This window comes from Sander vitreus, chromosome 12 (genome assembly GCF_031162955.1).
Source record: "Sander vitreus isolate 19-12246 chromosome 12, sanVit1, whole genome shotgun sequence".
Classification (NCBI taxonomy): Eukaryota; Metazoa; Chordata; class Actinopteri; order Perciformes; family Percidae; genus Sander; species Sander vitreus.
The window spans coordinates 15,874,391-15,894,910 of record NC_135866.1 but is presented as its reverse complement, the minus strand read 5'-3'; the positions used below and the strand labels follow the sequence as shown (position 1 = coordinate 15,894,910).

The following is a 20,520-nucleotide window of genomic DNA, read 5'->3' as shown; positions in this document are numbered from 1 at the left end:
GCCGAAATGCACCTTGACAGATGTAGTTAACAGCTCCACCAATGTTTTTATGTACACAGTCTTTTAGACCAGTGGTTCCCAACCTGGGGTCCGGGGACCCCTTCGGGGGTGCGCAAGTCTTTATCTGGTTTGAGGTTGAGGTAAAAAAATATATATTTGCACATGTTAAACAAATTATGATAATACACTAGAATATGTAATGTATACAAAAGTCTGTATAAAAACTATATATTTTTGTTCTCGCTTAAAATTGGAGGCAGGCTACTTAGTAGGCCAAACCTCCGGGACCTCTTAACCTGGGACCCTGGCTGTCATCAGGTCAGCTGCTAGCTGCTATCATCCTCGTTTTTCCTGCCGCCACGGCATCACTATTTTATGAACGAAACATGGCGGAGAAACGTAAAACTGCTGATAACTCCTCTGTATCAAAAAAGAAAGTAAGGCTCTATCTCGAGAGTTACCTCAACTTCGGTTTTGGAGGGGGGGGCTCAGCTTTTCTTAGACATAAGTAGTGGGGGCACCAAGGAAAAAAGGTTGGGAACCACCGTTTTAGACTATGAAAGAATACGACAGTTCTAACACTGTTGTTAATCTTTTGTTCTGATGATTTCACCAGAAGGGTTTCATGCCGATCCAAGCAGTAGAAGAGCTGTGAGTCACATTGTCTATGGGAAAAAGTAATGAGATAGGTGCATACTTGGGACTAAAGTCAGGGTATCTCGGCCTCTGTTACTTCAATTTGAACCATTCCTTTATTTTCGAAAGTCACCCAACTTTATGAAAGTAGAACACTAATGCTTAAATACTGTAAGAAGGGGAAAATCAAAGCAACAGCTGTAATTGTGTCTGCTGTGTACTGATTACAAGGGTTTTAAATCAATAATATGAATTAGAGGCAAAAGAGGAAGAAATCTATTTGGGAAAAGAAGCATGACTGCATTATAAACTGAAGTTAATCCAACTCTTAAAACATGTTATCCTATATAATACCTCATGCGCCACTTGAAAACAATGACTTTGAAGCGAGATATGTGGTAGATGTGAACAATTCTGTAATATTGCACTGGATAAGCTGTAGTATAGAGAAGGGACTGTATTGACCTCTCCATAGGTAGTCTGCCCACTGAGGACAACTCACCAGGAGAGTTCTGGGTGGGGGGGGGGGGTTACATAGAAGGATTCACAAATGGGAATGTGTACTGAGATAGAAAAATAAAGATACAGTAAGTGACACAGATTCAGAAACACAAAGAGAGGCCCTGTCGATATCTATTAAAAGAAGAAGCACTCTTGTGAGACACAGCTGTGCCTGAAGTTGGCCCACCACAAAGCAAAACAGTGCCATTGACACATACAGCCTGGACTGGCAGAGTAAGAAAGAAAAGGCAATGAAAGGCAAAGAAAAAAAAAGGAAGACAGTGTGAAGGCGTGTGTGTGCGAGAGAGAGAGAGAGAGAGAGAGAGAGAGAGAGAGAGAGAGAGAGAGAGAGAGAGGAGTAATCAAACCTTCCAACAGGCTCAGGCGAAGATAACGGAGAGCCAAACAAATGGGAACAATTCAAACAGTTAGAGCATTGCACACACATCTGTCGGTTTAAAATGTTAAAGATTGATGGAAATATTTTGTATAGGTTTTACATGATTTTTTAAAATTGAAACAAATATAAGTTCATTTCTGTAGTACCCAACTTAAAACACACATCTTCATCAATTAGTTTTACACCCAAAAATTACCTTTGAGATAAAAAAAAAAAAGGAAAACCTTACTTGCCCCTTTAGTTTAGATAACTTCTGAAGGCATCAGTTTGGTGTTTAGGCGTTAACAATAACAACAACAGTAGAGACAAGGAAAAATAAAACAAAGGATGAAGAGTGATATATCATCGCATAAAACAGTGAAAGATTTCAATACGCTGATGTCAGAAGTCAGAATAAAAAAATGAGTTTGTTTCTTTTTACTCATCTATGAAAAAGTGCGATGAAATAGATTTAAATACAGAACTGACAGCTGATGATAAAATCTGAAGCAGCAATAGAGATGTCAGTCAAACTGCTCAAACAATAACTTCTCATTACTGCCTTAAAATTCACAATATCCACCACCAGAAAACTATCGCCTCATAATTTCCTCTTTCCGGATATGCTCGTCTTTTTTATATAAATTTAAAGAAAAAGACAGCAGAGAGAGAAAATGGCATTGTAACAGTATCAATAGAGTTTTAATGAATTGTGATACTTTGTGAAAACTTTGACGTCCAGGTTACATTATAGGCTAAAAAAAATACTTTTCACCTAGTCTTTTCTGTGAAGCCAGTTTCAAGTTAGCTTTTGTATCCACTTTATGAGCCATGAGTCTTTTCAGACAGCTTAGTTTAACCCCCATGTGTCCCATATACTGTATGTTCAGAAAATGTGCTAAATGTTCAATTTTCTAATGAAAAATGCATATTTCTACTTAATTAAAACTGTACCTCAAGCCAAATGTACCTTTACAGCTGAGGCTACCAAAATAAACCTCTTGGTTTCTTCAAGTGGAATGAAAAAAAAGAAAAAAAAAAAAGCTTGGGGTTAAAATCACGACTGAGCTGTCAGTGTATATCTGCCTTGTTGTCTTAAGTTCCTCGATTTCATTTCAAAAGCATTCCCAAGGTAACTCCACAATACTGTATATAAAGAGAACAAAAAGAGAGTTCTCAGGAGATTGTTGCTGCTGATGAACATGTTTTATCAGCGTGTCCCAGCACTGTAGATGCAGGCACAATACACATTCATTTATTGATACCGGAGGATTTGATTGAGTAATTAGATTCAAACTCCCTGATAAAGACGTCAATATTAAAACGTCTATTGGCATCATTTGGGAAGATGAGAGTCAGACGATTTCTTTGATATACAATCCATCAGATACAGTTCCATGGACTGTCACTGCATGTCATCATATTTCGTTAACGTTACAGTTTGCCTCTAATGGAAATCCCCATTCACTTGACCATCACTTTAAAGTAAAATGTTTGATGGCGTTTGTAAGGTTTGTTGTCCACCAGGATTGTTATTTCCCTGATATTTAATTTCCAAACCAACAGGTACCACGTCTCGTATCTGTCTTTGTAAAAAGACTTCTTTTTTTTTTTCATTCTGCTTATATGAACTTGGTCAAATATTCCAAGAAATCCTTGATGCTGTCCAATGTTACAGAACAGGCCATGAAAACCTTCCAAAGTTTCAAATGATGTTTTCTCATCTCTAATCTCCCGGCAAAAGTTCCTGTCAATATCCTCTGTCGATATGCCACTGGATGCCAAAAGATTGGTAATCATCCATCACCAAAGTCCAAGGTTGTGACCATGTCCCCAGCAGCAGGGTAACAATCAGCTTCTAAGTTTGACGCCACCTTTGGTCGGCCACTGATATTCAAGCTTTGGTCCACACTCTTTCAATTCTGAAGTCACTGATCGGTAAAGGTAGGAGGTGTGAAGCCATTGGCTGCTTGAAAAAGTTGGAAAGAGCCTGAGTCCTGGTTAATGGCAAGCTAAAATCCCCCCCAAAAAACAGAGAGAGGGGTAAAACGAGAGAAAGAGACCATGATGTGCTTATGACCTCTTTCTTTCACATTTTTCCAGATGTCAAGGATATGTGATCTCTTTATTTCCATCTTATAAACTTCATAGGCGCTCTTCTTCTCCTCGTCTTTTTCCCTCCAGTCAGTGTGTCGACCCCCTCATCTTCCTCTCTCTTTAGCCCTTAAAAGGCCGGGGCGGAGGTTTGCCGATCTCCACAGAGATATTTGTGTACAGAGGGTACCTTTTGACCTGAACCAGTCTGTAGGTCAGAGAGCTGATGCCGTCCTTCTTCATCGTGTTCTTCGTGTTCTGTATCTTATTAAATCTGGAGGGTGAAAGACAAAAAAAAAGAAGTCAAGGTGGGAGGGCGTACAGGGAAATGGGGAGACAATGAAGAAAATTTGTTAAAAACAATACTGCCAAAACATCAAAAAAGAAAATCTTGATTTTTACATGGAATTCTTTGCCTCTATATCAGTGCATGTTTGTGCGTGTCAAAGTGGGTACTGTATAGTAGTGTGTTTGATTGCTTGGAGACAGGGACGTCAAGGTTATTGTGTATTAATATTATGCTTCAGGAAATCTAGCTAATTACAGAACTGACTTTTGACATGTTTTCTGTTGGATTGAAAGGATAACTCTTCTTACGACACAATGTTAAAGTGCAAGATGGCCAAAAAAATAAGAAAATCAAATAAGAGAGGAAAAAAAGGCTCATCACTTTTAGGTCCCACGCAAGTATTTAATGACAAACCTATAAGGTTTCTGCCACTTGGCTTTCATTGGTGCAAACATCTGACAAAAGGGGATCTCACCAGCTAAAAGGGGCTTTAATAGAGCAGTAGTTCCTGACCTTTTTGGCTCATGAACCCTTAAAAGAAAACAGTCCGGTGTCCAATTTTTTTGTCGCCTGCTGCATCTGTCTATTCAGCTCAAATTATTCAGTTATTTTCAAGAAAAAGGCAAAGGAAAACAAGCATAACTGTGTATAATAAAAAGTTTTCTTGTTTTCTCCTTTTCCTTTTTGAAAGTTATTCTGTATTGTACCGGGAGCCAGTGAAGTGATTTAAGTACCGGAGTAATGTGTTCAAAATTACGTGTATGTGTAAGGACTCTGGCTGCTGCATTTTGAATAAGTTGGAGGTGTCCTACTGATTGTTTGGATAATCCTGCAAAAAGAGCGCTACAGTAGTCTAACTTGCATGAGATGAAGGCAAGCCCCAGTTTCTCAGAGTCAGTTTGAGATATAAATGCTCTAAGTTTACTCTACTCTACTTACAACTTGAATGCTAATATCAAAAAACACATTTAAACCCTGAGGATTTAAAGAGCCTGATGTTTGTATTGATTCTTTATTTCTAAAAGTCCCCCCCAGCTAACTGTACATTTCCAATAGCCTGAAAGCAGAGAGTAGTCCACATCCAGTTTCATGTATGTCTTGACCAACAGGTGGTGCTATAGCGCTGCACTGTGACTCAGTGAAAAGTATTATCCATTACATCTGCCTCCATTTGTTTGAATTATGCTGGAATATCCTTCCCCATTGGCTGTGATTCAGCAGTTACATCAGAATCAGCTTTTACGTTAGAATCTGCCCTGACTTTAGTATTGAAGATTGGAAAATAATTTAAACAGTGTGTCAGACAGTTACACAGTGCTCCTGCTGTGCTTCAGTTCAGTTTGTGATGCAACCTCTAGCATCAAAACAGATTCATAACACAAACTCTCCCGTCCCCCGTGTAGTAGTATCAGTTTTTGCAGCCAGTCAGAATGGAAAATGCTTATAAAAGATGTAATTTTTCGTGTTTGAACAGAGAAAGAGCTGATGTGTGCAAACACCCAGTCGTGCACATTCACTTTTTAAAAGACAGCTGTGACTGACGCTGACAAAAGACGTCTTCTTAATGATATGCTTAGACGTATAACTCGAGTTGACACTTCAGTCCGACATGGACCACTGAGTCTACAGAGCCTTGTCAGAACTGACTAGTGAATCTCTCTCTCCTTTGCATCACGTTATCCTTCTGTCTGTCGCAAATCAAATCAAAAAGAGCTTTATAGGCATGAATGGACGCAGGAAAAATGTTGTCAAGCATCTTTCCCTTGAACAATATAATACAAGATATGAAAAGAATTAGTTGTTCCAAGGATTGGAACTTCTATTTAAAAAAGAAGGGGAATTAAGGATGGCAGGAGAGAAAAATAGATAATAAATAGGCAGAGAGATAAATATATTTCTGAGAAAGAGAGTGACAGATGGAGGGAGCAAGATATACTGATTTAAAAAAATAAAGGGAATGAGAAAAGGGAAATCTTTGGCTGAATTTATCAAACAGTGGAGATTAAGAGCAATAAACTAATCCCTACAGACATAGAGAGGATATAAAAATGCATGTACTCAATCTGTAAGCCACTGTATGTATTATTTAAACCTAGGTCTCACTTATCCTACTTTTATTTTAGAGAGTTAGAGGGCGAGACAAAGACAGTCTTCCTTACATATTCATTAGCCTGATTTCCAGACTGAGTCCTAACTTGGCTAAGTAAAGCTCTATTTTAATTCCACCAAGGGTCTCACAGGAAAACATTTCTGGTTTAGGATCTCAACAACACTGTAGCTCATCATGCCAGCTATTGAGGGTTATTTTGTTCTGGTGTCATACATTTTGAGCTGGCCCACTTGACCTTGTCGTAGAAAAATGTAGGCAAACGGAATATTTCAACATTTTGGGAGACACACTTATTCACTTTTTTACCTTAGATAAGAAGATTGATACCACCTTCACATCTGTATGCTAAATATGATACTAACATGAGCAGATGGTTAGCTTAGCTTAGCACAAAAGACTGGACACAGGGGTAAACAGCTAGCCTGGCTCTGTCCAAAGGTAAGAAAATACATCTACCAGCACCTCTAAAGTAACTAATTAACACGTTATATCTTGTTCGATTAATCCAAAAATGTGTGGTTGTATGGGAGACTCCTGAAGGACCGCTACCACCGGCAAGGTGAGGCTCAAGTCACTGACGAACATGGTTTCAGGTGGCTAGTTTTTGGTAGCCTTGCTAGCTAGTTGTACTGAAGAAGAAAGAAAACAGAGAAGAATTGTACAACACAACAGTCCTAAAACAACCACGCGCCATGTTTCTTTGTTCTTTCACCTTTAGTTTTCCAAAAATTGGCATTTGAGCTGGGAGGAGGCCTCGGGGAAGACCCAGGACTAGGTGGAGGGATTATATCTCCAACCTGGCCTGGGAACGCCTCGGGATCACCCAGTCGGAGCTGGTTAATGTGGCTCGGGAAAGGGAAGTTTGGGGTCCCCTGCTGGAGCTGCTACCCCCGCGACCCGATACCGGATAAGCGGACGAAGATGGTTGGATGGATGGATGGTATTTGAGCTATTCAAACTTTTCAAAAATATGAAAACTATGATCATTGCAGAAACAGACAAACTAACTTCCCTCCAAAATATGACATCTTTTCATTATGAATAACCATGCACACATAACTTAAAGTTAATCAGATTTTCAATGTTTTACAGTTCTATTACCACAACACATTCATTGGGTCTGTCACCCAGAGAAATAATTGTAAAATGTAAAAAATGTTCAGAATATCTAGAGAAATATCATTAATAAAAAAGGTCAATGCCACTGCAAATATTAGACAACTATTCTACCATTTTTTTTACAAATAGAAACTCATAAAACAACAAGGTCAAACACTCATTCAGTGTGGTCCCAGTGTGGTCTCATACAGGTAATAAATACTGGAAACAGCTTTCAACGTGTTGTTAAGAGCAATAAAGAAGAACACATCTTTTTGTAGTGTCCATGTTTCCACATTACAACTTAAAGCTCATGAACATACCGAAGTCGGGAGAATAACTTTCCAACATGCTAACAGATGAGCTTGCTAGCGGTAATGCTAGGTCGTCACGTGACCCAGGTCGTCACATGACCCTCACCTGACAGTCGTAGTGCTCTGTCCAGAGTCTCCCGTTGTTTTACCAGGTGCTATGTGCTGGGAACAGCCCTGGAGTCTCCACTGGTTGCCTGATAACTGATGAAACCAAAAATTGGTCCGGCACCCAGCGGATTGTTGTTTATATTATTATATTAGTTTTTTTTGTATGAATTAAACAAATGAGAAATAACATGTTAATTGGTGAGCTTTACAGGTGCTGGTAAGTGGATTTTGTTACCAGGCCATCGCTATACCCCGTTTCCAGTCTTTATGCTAAGCTAAGCTAACCGGCTGCTCGTGGTAGGATCATATTTACTCTATGTCTAACTCTCGGTTAGAGTATTTCCCAAAATTTTAAACTTTACCTTAAAGGGATTCTAAATACAAAGGTAAACTTAAAGTTGTGTTTGTGGCAAATACAGTTTTACAGAAGCCAGTCTAACACACACAAACACACTCTGTATCTGCACTGTGACTGTCCCAGCATGATAACATATGAATGGAATATTGAACAATGTTACTGAGCGACTGATTCATTTGCAATGCATGAAGCAATGTTTTCTTGGCAAAATGTGCATGTATGTATGTGTGTGTGTGTGTGTGTGTGTGTGTGTGTGTGTGTGTGTGTGTGTGTGTGTGTGCGCGCAAACTGCTACTCGTGTCTGGCGATGAATGTGCCTCTTTCTTACTTCCGCTGGCCCAATATCTCATTGCTATGCCTAACCAGCATCTCTGAAAGGGCTGAGAGTATGGACTTCTGTGTGCATGTTTATGTAAATGTGTATTTTAAGTTTTTGTATTTGAATTGCATGAAGCAATGTTTTCTTGGCAAAATGTGCATGTATGTATATATATGTGTGTGTGTGTGTGTGTGTGTGTGTGTGTGTGTGTGTGTGTGTGTGTGTGTGTGTATGTGTGTGTGTGCACGTGCGTGCAGAGGATAAAGTAAACATTCATCAAACAGTTAAGCCAACGCCTCCCTTGGTAAATGCTGGACATTACGCCGGTACTTCAGATAAATGCTTTTAAAAGGCTCGATCATTAATCTGAATCTAAACAGAAAAGTAACCCTGCACCTGAAGACAAAGAGCAGAAACAGACGCTCAGTTTATCTGTGTAATTGAGTGACAGGCCTCTGTGTGTACAGCCCGAGAAGTAAAAAAAAGAAAAATAAATATGTATTTTAAAAGGTATTTTTCAAAACAAATTGATTGTTGTAGGTTGTTGCTGAAGATGCAAATGATTTCAGGTTCACGTTGATTTATAAAAATACAATAGTTAGTAGTGAAGTCATAAACCGCAATCTAGTTTGAGGTCCAACGTGTAGCCATGTCTCTTGGCAAGTCCTGGAAACTCCATGATTGTCTGATCTGACACAGGAATCTCAAAATACAAAAATATTGTATAGTGTGATTTCGGAAAAACAGAGACCCCTGGAGTTCGTCAGGGAATAGAAAATGGTAAAAGGCATTTTTCTTATTGGAAATCCAACTTGTCAAAATCTGTGCGTTTAAAAATAAATAAATAAAAAAACCTCAAAAAAGTCCCGGAAAAGATCTAAACACTCTCTCTCTCGTACTTCTTAGTTTATCGTAGACAACCATCTTTCAAATGTCTTTCTGTTGATTTTGTTTTTTTAGCTAATGTCAGTTGATCAGTCTGTCTGTCCACTGCTTTTCTACAGACTGAAATATCTCCACAACTCAGGATGAATTGAATTCACATTGGTGATCCCCTGACGTTTCTTCTAGCATCATCAAATTTCAGTTGGTCCATTACTTTGGTGATGACCAAATACCTGCAAAACTAATGACATTCCCATCAGACTCAGCTGCACTTTGTGTTTAGTGCAAAAGTGACTATGCTAACACTCTTAATCAGTATGTTAGCATAGTCACTGTGCACATATTAGAATGCACATGTTAGCATTTAGCTCAAAGCACTGCTTCCTAAAGTGAGACACCTCACTAACTTCTGAGAGGACTGGGTTTGCCCTGGTAACTAAACAGCTCTTCTTGCCGTTACTTTTTTTTAATCATACAAAATATCAGATGACTTGACAGAACAGTCTTGCAGATAAATGAAAAAGCCCTCAAAACTGCACTAACAGAAATTTAAAACGTTTCCTCAGGACATGAAAAGTGATGATTTAAATGTTTGTGTCTGAAGAGAGATACAGGGGAGAAAAACCTCTGTCTCCTCCACCCACACTGTCTGAATACTGCCATGATGTAGCCAATCCTCCTTTCACACCCACCTGATTGTTCTGCTGTATTTAAATCCAAATGCCACTTATTTTCAAAAAATCCTTTAAGCCAAACATTTCCAAATGTCCAGAAGGGCTGTAAAAAAGATTTTGTGCTGACTAATAGGCCGCTATTTTCTGCCCCTCGCTACAGTTATGAATAATGGAACGGCCCCAAATAAATAGCGTCCCTGTGGGTGTCACCTCTTATCGAGGAAGTCTGATTCACGGATCAGAGAGAGAGTGCAAAGCGACGAGTGACAGGAGAAGGAAAACAGGAATTGAATATCAAGCAGACACACACACACACACACACACTTTCAGTCTAGTGGCGGATTTATTGATTTTGATGAAGGCAACTAGACTAGTCTGACCAAGCTGGCCTCAAATTCTATTGGTGTCATTTCACAAAGCAATTACTGAGGGATCGTTGAATCTCTCTCTCTCTCCGACACACGCACGCACGCACGCATGCACACAAAAGCAAGACCAGGTGGTGAGCAGGGCTTTTTCTCTTCAAGCTATTCAACAAATTCTGTTCCAACCATATTTCACATACGTTGCTAGCTAATTACGAAATTTGTCTTTTTTAAGCCGAACAAATAACTGAACTGAAAGTATTTGACATCATATAAAGATATCCTCTGTATAATCAGCAGATGCTTGTTGCAGGTAAAAACACATCTTTCATTTCCTTTTAGTTACAGGCTCTAGGCAAATTTTCTTTCCTCCCACACCTGTGTTAGTGGATGGATTTTATGTAGCATGAGCACACTATCTATGATCACATCAAAGTGCAGTTAGTAAAAGAATGTAAGCCCAGGATGTGAGTGACACTTTCTCTGCTTCTTAACAATTAAACACAATTATAGTTTTGTCGTCTTTTGAGATGAATAAGTCACTGGCCGCTTCTTAAAGTATACATTACCATTAAAAAGCTTTAATTTCTTACATCAGTAATTATAATTTCAGGATCAAACTCTTTTAAATGCGCGGCTGCGTTTTAAGTGTGAACTCAGACATTTATTACACTAACTTTGTACTGAATGAATGTGCCGCTAAGAGATCATGTGAATGAGAGTAAGATATCAAGCGATAAACACTTATGTAAAGCCACTAAGTATGCTTTTGAAAATTGAAACCAAATCTTCACAAGTGTAACATTTAATAACAAAAGTAAAAAAAGGTTTCTAGAGATATTGTAAAAAATTCCTGTAAATACTTTTCTCACACTTCCTTCAAGTTGAGACTTTGTGTAATGTCCAAACCAAATGGAATATTTTATGAAACAATATATCATGTATCAGAGACTCATGTTCAGTGGCTTTATGCAAATATTAAAATTTTAGGAACCAAAACTAAACTAGACTTCATCTGTGAACCCTGACAGAGTCCGGTCACAATGCTGTGATATAATAATGTCACATGAGATCAAACTAAAACAATATTGAAGGAGGGAACAGAGTTCACTATATCTTCATTCTGCCCCAGCTGCAGCAGCTATCGATTTTTGTGTTGAGAGGCATTGTTGCCTGGCCTATCCAGGCATGAAAACGGGGGCTCTTAAGAGGAGAATAAACAGTGATAATCCACGTTTAAGCAGCTTAATGTGAGGTGCTATACTCCTGGTGATTAATGTGTCTAGCTCATCGCTGCATATTGGGCCTCATTCAAACCATAAAATAACACACACATAAGCTTTTTTTACACATTCCAGCAATTGGAATAGGTGTACATTTAAGCCCATAGGCTGTATCTCTGAAAAGCAATTTTTGGTTTATTGAAAATGTTTTGTCCTTGGCATTTGCAGGCCAAGGCCAAGCCGCAGTCTTCAGAGAGGATTGTTTTTGTTTACATTTTGCTCAGTCATCTGATACTTTTACATTATGAAATCCCATCCTTCATCTAACGACATTATGCATTCAGTAGCCTCAGTATTCATAACTTGCATATCAGCAGAAACTGAATTTCAATACATACTGTGAAGACAAGAAACTACTATGGCATCTTTTAAAATGCATGTATTTTATTTATTTAACATGCCCTCATGCATGACAATAGCTTCTTGCATTAATCTTTTAAACATCCTGTTATGAGTGAAATGTTTCATCAGTCATAGGAAAAATGTTTCTCTTTGTCTCTCTGCAGGGTGGTCATAAAAATACCTGATTTACTGTAAGACCAGTTTAATGCCTTTATGCTCCCATTTTTTTGGTTGTATAAATAGCAGCAGCAACAGTAGTAGTAATCATAGTAGTTTTGGGAATTGCTAAAAAAAAAGGGTGCAAGACTTCTCATTTAACCATCACTGGTTAAAGATTAAAATATCTAGCATGTAATTCCAGCTAAACTGGACAGAATAAAAGCAGATAATGCAGACAACAAAGGACAGAGGAATCATAATAAACTGCTTTTACATCTCACTGTTGTTTATTGCCCTTGTTGCTTATGTTTCATTATACTTCTCTGTAGCTAAGCTCTAATTATAAGGACACATTAATTATAGTGTGCCCTTTGCATTGTCACATTCTCATAATTCTCTAAAACGGAGATGAAAAAGTTGGAAAGTAACATCTGAACTGTGTAGCTACGAGACAAAAGCAACGTGATCGATCCAAATGTGAAGCCAGAGAACGGGTTTGGACAATGATGCAGTACCTCTGTGGGTTGGGCTCGTTGTGTTTGTCTCTCTCGTGTTTAATCATTCTGTAGCGGCCAATACGAACGTCTGGCCTGGACACCTTCATTCCATTCAGAGTGATCCTGCAACACACACAGATACAATATCTTTTAGAGAGAGACAGGGAAAAAAACACAAAGCGATAGAGAAGAAAGAAAAGAGGCAGAATATAAGAAAAATAGCAACAAGCAGAAGGAAGAGGAGAGGGAATTCGTCTTGAGGTTTTATGAAGAAATGAAGGAGGGCTGAAACTAATTATCATTTTCATTATCCTCATTTAGTGCCTGAAATGTCAGAAAATAGAGAAAAATGACAATCACTAGCCCAAGGTGATAGGGCTGCTACAAATGTAGATTTTCATTATTGAATTAATCTGCCAATTATTTTTTCAATTAACTTAAGAATAATTTACTCTTCAAAATGCCAGAAAATCGTAAAAAAAATAAAATAAAATGCCTGTTACAAATATATCTTTAAATGGCTTGTGTTGTCCAACCAACAGTCTAAAAAAGAAAAGATCAGTTTCCTGTCACATAACACAAAACAAGCTGCACACACACACACACACACACACACACACACACACACACACAGGTCTTTCAGGGTTTGCCCTAGTGCATATCAGAATTGCCCTAAACACAGCAAATTGCAAACAGTGTTGCACACAAACAAACCGAGAACAACTCTGATCACAGACTTTTATAACACCAAGAGAAACACATTGTTCCACTTAAGGAGCTGTGCACTTGCGAGGACACCAGCTGGGGAATAAGACATGGATTTACAGTGTGTTTCAGTTTAAACAAAGCAAAACTCAGAGACACTGTGGTAACGTTGTATTACCACTAAGAAGGGCAAATCTGCACAGAGATTTATATCTTAAGCGACAACAAATAGAGTGTCGGCAATACAAACAACAGATCTGTTCCACATAAAGCCCGAGTAAAACCCAGGGGTTGACTGAGGCGTTGATATTCATACCTGGGATGATATAAAGGATTGTGTATGTGTGTACTGAATTCTTATTTGTCGCAATGCTCTGATTCGTGCAGTCTCTGTGTCTTGAAAGCATCCATGCCTGATATTGCCCCTCAACAACAGCTCGCTCGTCTGCTCTACACTTCCTATGCTTCCTCTAGACGCCGAACTCCTCGCCACCTCCCTCCTCGCCACCTCCCTCCTCTCTCCTCTGCCCTCTTTTGCCCTTTCTCCCTCTCTCTTCTTTTCAAATCTTCATCTCCCCTTATTACCACCTGCCCATTTGTTGTTTCTTTATTTCCTTCACTTTCTCCACTTTTATTCCCCATCTTTCACCTCCTTCTCAATCCCACTTCTCTTCTAATAACCTATGAACTTTGGACAGAACCATGCTACTGTAGATAACTCCCCCTGCTTCCTTTGTTTATGCTAAGCTAAGCTAAACCCCCATGGCTTCTGCTCTAAACTAACACACAGGTTGTTAGCAAGAAAGCAAAAGAAATTAATTTCCCAAAATTTCAAACCATAGCTTTAGAAGTGTTGGTAGGACATGTTTTTGAACTTTGGACAGAAGCCAGGCTAGCTAGTTTCCCAGACTTCATGCTATGCTAAGCTAACCACCTGAAGGCTCTAGCTCCATATTTACTGTACAGACATGAGAGTGGTATCAATCTTCTCATCTAAGTAAGTGTATCTCCCAGTGTCATGCTATTCCTCTGATCACTCAGCTTTAGAGTAGCCTTATTTTTTAATCTTTTGACAGAGCCATACTAGCTAATTTCCCCCTGCCTACAGTCTTTATGCTAAGCTTAGCTAACTGACTGCTGGCTCTAGCTCCAGATTTACTGTACAGGCATGAGAGTGATGTTGACCTTCTCTCAGTAACAAAGCAAATATGTGTATTTCCCAAAGTGTTTCTCCAGTCAGTCAGCTTTAAAGGTAATGGAATAGGCACATTTTGGACATAGCCATCAGTGCTAGCTGTTTCCATTCCTTAAGCCTCTAGTATTTACTTTATTTATTGGTCTAACTCTTTCTCTGCATTGTCCTGTCTCCCCTATCTCTTTTCAGATCCCCTCCTTCCTTCTCAGCTCATCTCTTCTTCTTCCTCTCCTCTGTTCTTTTCACCTCTCCATTTCCCCTAATTGTTTTTCTCTTCACAGCTTGTTTCTTTTCACCTTCCTCCTCTACTTTTTCTACTCTCCCCTTCACCTTTCATTTTTCTCCTCTCTTCTTTGTTACAAACCGGCGAGATATAGAATGTAGCCGTGTGCCATCAAAAGCACATCAACCCGTAAGAGGCGAAACCCAAACTCCATAAAAACAACCCTCCCATAAATAAATCCATGGGAAAACTAAATAACACATCTTTGCCCCTCTCTCTCTCTCTCTCGCTCTCTCTCGCTCTCTCTCGCTCTCTCTCGCTCTCTCTCATGTCTCAGTGACTTTGCTTACTTGGCACATGCATTGAAGATTGACTTTGTCAGTGTCTGTGAGTGCACATGCAAGCATGCATTTGCATAATTTAGAGATTTATTATGGTGCAAATAATGTGAGAGTGAGCAAGCCAGCCCTTTCCTTCTCTTGCTCAGCTTTTCAGTGCAGCGCGCTTAGTTATACATTATGCACAGTTCTGCATCTTTAAAATAATCTCCTTTGTGGCTGTTGCCCTTCAGAGTGTGTGAGGCTCGACTGTGGTGATATTAGCTAGAAATGTGAATCCCTCCAACATCTGATTCACTATGAATCTCAACATGTTATTTTTTATATTGTGAGATTCAACTGTAAGATATTTTAGAGCAGATCAACAATTTGTTTATTTTATTGTTTGCTGTAAAGAACTATTTGTTGTTGGCTGTGTTTTGACTTGAGATGAGACTTGTGCAGCGGTGGAAGACATATTCAGATCCTAAAGTAAATAATGAATTAAGTTTTCAACGTCACATACATTCTAGATCGGAAGAAATAGGAATATTTGCAGAACCAATAGTACCAAGCATCGACATAAAACAAACACAGACGTGACAGTGATTCTGAAACAGAGTGGGACATTGCATTGACAGGAAAAAAACACTTTAACTTTTGTGCTTGTGGCCTTGTTTGTGGTTGACTTGAATGTAAAGTCACTTTACTGATGACCATATTTTGCCCAGTGAGTTTAAACTAATGCCTTCAGGACAGCGCTATGTGCCGCCTCCCAGAAAGACTAGCCGACTAACTGTTTATTCCCTCTGCCATTAAGCTGCTGAGTGCGGAGTAGCTGTCTTAAATAAAACATTATTTTGCACAAACCTTACATTGGTTATGTTTAATATTGTTGGATTGTAATTTGTTATGTGCAATACACTCTGCACTTTATTCAGCTCTTATTTCAAATATTTTTCTTCTTGCATATTTATGGATCTTGCACTTTCCCATATGCCTTTTTAATGTGCTCCCTGATTATGTCATTGACGACTGGCAGTATGAATGTGTATATATGTCTCGGTGGACTGTAGAAACTGAACTGCCCTTCAGGGATAAATGAAGCTATCTGTATTTGTATCTGTATCAGTGAAGTATTAACTCACTAAGCGTGCAGAAGGTATGGAAAATCATGAATCAAAGTCTGCATATGGTCATTCTCTGGCCGCAATGATGATGCAGAGACGCTCAGAGCGCAAATACGGAAGACGCGGAAACACTGACCAATCAGAGCAGACTGGGCTTTTTCGGGAGGGGGGCTTAAAGAGACAGGCGCTAAAACGGAGCATTTCGGACAGAGGGTAAAAAAAGTGTTTTTTGAACATTAAAGCCTTTATACATGTTAGAAACCCAAAATATAAGATTGAACCTGAAAATGAGCATAATATGTCCCCTTTAAGTCACAGCACAAATGGGCATCACGGTGACCCACACTATTAATAACAATGTGCTGATTAAGGCATTAACCAAATCAATAATCTGTGTGGCAAAATGATTAGTGGTCAACTCGATTGTGATACTTAAAGCATCCTCAGTGTTGTCAAACATTGGCGATCAAGTACATAATCCTCAGAGAAAATGGAAGCAGATTTATGGCTTCGCAAACATAAGGTGATCAGAGTCTGTTTGCTTCTGTAAAATATCATCAGAGCTTCTTTGAAATCTGTATCTTTTGCTACACCGTTGACTCTCAGCCTGCTTGCAAAAATCCTCTTTGAAAGTCTCATAAAACAATTTGTGAGGGTGGGCTAGCTCTCCATCTCTCATCTGTCAATATGAGACTTTGCATGATGATTAAATGTTGGTCCAAGATTATATATTATAATGTTATATAATATTACACACATACACGGACGCTTGAATACATAAATGAAGCTGAGGGTTGTTATGTCTAATAGGGTTGGTTTGGTTTCAGAGGGACATAGTTTGAAACGACACAAAAACTGTCCGAAAAGAAACATCCTCTTCAGCTGTGACCTTGTAAAGTAGTGTGCTTTTGTGAGTGTGCTTTTGTGAATGCGTATGTGTGTGTTGTAATGAGCTGTGAATTAACCAATCAACTGGCTTCTCTTCATTCTTGTAGACAGCACAGAATTGTGTCCTTGCCCCCCCCCCCCCTGCCCCCAGTGCAGTAATACTTTTTCACTACTCTGACAGGCAGTAGGCAGTAACATGGCATGACAGTGTAGTGGGAATATTATGTAAGGGACAGGGCACTGAGGATACAGTGGAGCTACAGGATGGAAAGCCTCAGCGTTCCCCTATGTGATGTATATAATCCTGAGCCAACAAATTCAACAGCCACCTCCATTGAAACAAAGCAGGTGGGTGGCTCCCCACCGTGGGGAACCTTTAAGCATTTAATGACTTTTTTTGGAGTCAAGTAAATACGACTGGGAGCAGTAGGGTAAAATAAATGGAGACAGAAGTAGACCACACTGTTTTTCAGAGACTGGGTCAGGATTACTATATGCACGGCTATTTGATTCAGATTGAGCTGTTACTCTGGTCATAAGTGGAATAAAAGGCTCCATATAAATGCAGCTACAGTTGGACCCCTGTAGTGAATCCATTAAACAGTATGGTCCACTTAACTAACTGAGGCACCTTGTCCATTTTAAAAGCTGTGGACTGTCCAGCACTTCTCCGCCCTTAGAAAAATATCTGCCCACTAATATGATCTACCATGAAACGTTTCATTAGCAGCCTGAGGACTGTGTGTGTGCGTGTGTGTGTATTAAATACCATTATTATAGCAGTTCGGACACTGGTCTGGACGTGCACAGACACACACACACACACACAAACACACACAAAACACACACACACACACACACACACACACACACACAATGGGCCTATTAAATTGGATTAATCAGGAATTTCTCCAGCTTTCTTCTATTCCCACCAGTGGAGTTAATTGCATTAGAGCAATGGAGTGGAGGAGAATTGGGAGCTAAGTCTGATGTCCTGCCTCAATTCCCTCTGCCTGCAGAAATGAGATGGCAGAGGAAGAGGAGGAGTGGGTGGTGATGTGTGGATGGCTGGAAGATGCACAGCAGAGAGAACATTATAGAAAAGTAAGGTGTGGGTGTGAACAGGAGAAACAATTTTTTATCTCAGCAGGAACACATCTGGGTGCTGCATGAGGGGGAAACTTTCAAATGGCCTTTTGCCTTTTTCATAGACAAACTGAAATAAAATAGTCTTATATCTGAAAAGATGCTCTTTTTTTTTTAGAGACATAAGCAGGGCTGACAAATCAGTCAATCTGAAAGCTAAACTCAATGTAATATCAGAAAAGTATACAGATCCTTGGAGGGCAAATATATTTAAGAAGTAAAGGGAAAGAAGACCCATTTCTGTGTTGTTGTTTTCTTTGCCAGGATAAAGTGTGACTTAACGAGGACTATTTTAATATCTAAATTTTTCACTTTTTGTGTTTGATGCTGTTAAAATGTGTGGAGATTATGATTTAACATGCGGTGAACCCCTTTAAAAGCAGCTCAAAACCCACCTGTTTATACTTGCCTTTGTGCTTAGTATTTCTTTTTTATGTATGTTGTTTTTGTTTTTTTATTGTAAAACTCTTTGTGAAGTCTGCTCTTGAAAGGTGCTATTTAAATAAATGTAGTTACTTTATATATTATATAAGAATTCAGGCTGGAAATCTTATTCTTGCTGCTGCTGCTCTGCTGCTTGTGGGACACAACCAAAATATTTCTTGTTATAACACAAAGGTTTTGTCAATGCAATATAAAGAATTTGCACGAGAATATAAAAGTACTGTATGTCTATTTATTTTAAATATTTGTATCCATGTCCTGTATAAAAGCATTAATGTATGTTTTAAAAGACTCAATCCTTAAAATAATCCTCAATTTAATCTGCAACAGTGTAATGCCACTTACTGACTTTCACATTACAAAGATTTGTGTCTGTATACAGCAGGCAGGCTATTTTTATCTGCAAATAAAAAGGTGAATACGATGACTTTTGGTCAGTTTCTACTCCACTGCTTCCTTGCATGTGGATTTCCTGTACCAGCAGCTGCTGACTGTGGCTGCTCCGCCCGACTATACCTTCAGCTCAATGCTTCATTTCTCTCAACCTCTCCCTCCCTCTACTCTCCACTCCCTGCGCTTCTCATTTTCTTCCTGAGCAACTTCCACCTTTTCCATCCCTCCCTCGCCTCCCTGTACTTGATGTTTATATTAGTGCCTCCCTCATTATTGTGCCCTCTGAAACAATTTCAAAGGGGGTACAAGAGAGAAAGACAGAGTTGTATCTATCCAGTTTTCCAACTGGAAACATTTCTAGCCCTCACTACTGTAGGAAGGTTATAAAATAAAAGTACACATTTTCGGATCACTGGATAGGTTACATGCGGTTGTAATAGAAATGTAAAAGTCCCACAGAGCCTCAGATCTGTATTCTTATTCCTCTGTAACACATGTATGTGTTATAAGATGCAAAATTGGCATCAGATATATAATGGGGTTACAAAAAAATAAGAGCTTTTAATACACTGAACACATACTGATTACATTTCAAGAAGGTGAAAGGCACTACATTAATTAGCTGGCAGTATTGCACTGCACCCCTCCCTTGCAACAAGTCCTCTAAACAAAACAACAGAATATGTCGTTTTAACAGCTCTTCAGAATGACACAGGCATCAACAAGAATCGGACTGGGAAAGCATTGACTCTGAAGGATTGAAGGTTATTTTGGAGATAGTGCTGATATGTGAGTACAAGTCCAGCTCAGCATTAATAATAACTTGACTTGGTCAGTGGTCTTGGGGATTGGGACTAGGCACAGGCCTGCTGCCTCTGAGCCTTTGCAATATTTTAAAACAATGATGAGTGAGGACGTTCGGAGCACAACCTTCATGCTTCAACAGCCTTTAAGTAACATGTCTGACAGCAAGATCCAACCCAAGACAAGACAACTTCTGTTTCTCCATAATAACCTCTTTGTAAGCTAATGGACTTTTAGAAAATCACACAGGATGCTCATTCAGGCCCATTAAGATATCACTGATCAGTGATGTACACCAGCCACAACGCTAGTGGTAAGACACTCAGCTGACCACATCTCTGCTTCCCATTCACACTATACTGATATATCATGAGAAAAATGTGCCAGTTTGCTCTCTTTTTACCCAGGGGGAGCTTGTTTGTTCTCTATGCTGAGCCTTGTGGGTGCTTGCTTTTATTTTTCTGGGAAGCATGTTAGAAAGAAAGGACGTTAATGGCAGATGTGACTGAACTAATGCTTGCTACAAGACGAGATTGCATGACGGGCCCAGTGTGGCAAACCCTTTGTACACTTTTGATGCAGGCCTGAAAAAATAATAAATAATGGCCTGTTCACAGTAGGCAATTAAGGGGGGGAAGATGCCATCCCCCTTGTAGAAAAATTGCCAAAACCCATGCCCCTTGTTACCCTGCAATCCCCCCTTTCCATCCCAAGTAGCAGAGATAGAGTACATGGGCAGAGGGTTGTTTAGTTGAATACTGTATGTCTGCCTGACTTATTGATGAAATTTCTTTGAATTACTCTGTTTTTTACTTAACCATATACTCAACATAAGACAGTTTTTAATAGGCGCTTACAACAGCA

General features: G+C 39.2%; 1 protein-coding gene across 1 annotated transcript in view; it reads right to left on the bottom strand.

The window, feature by feature from the left end:
• Positions 1–3,186: 3,186 nt before the first annotated feature.
• Positions 3,187–20,520, bottom strand: part of b4galt2 (UDP-Gal:betaGlcNAc beta 1,4- galactosyltransferase, polypeptide 2) — a 141,994-nt gene continuing 124,660 nt past the window's right edge. The window contains exons 6-7 of the mRNA XM_078263968.1: positions 12,430–12,534; positions 3,187–3,884 (exon numbers count right to left, since the gene is read on the bottom strand). Coding sequence (XP_078120094.1) covers positions 3,734–3,884; positions 12,430–12,534 — 256 coding nt within the window. The 3' untranslated portion in view covers positions 3,187–3,733. The remainder of the gene's footprint in view (positions 3,885–12,429; positions 12,535–20,520) is intronic.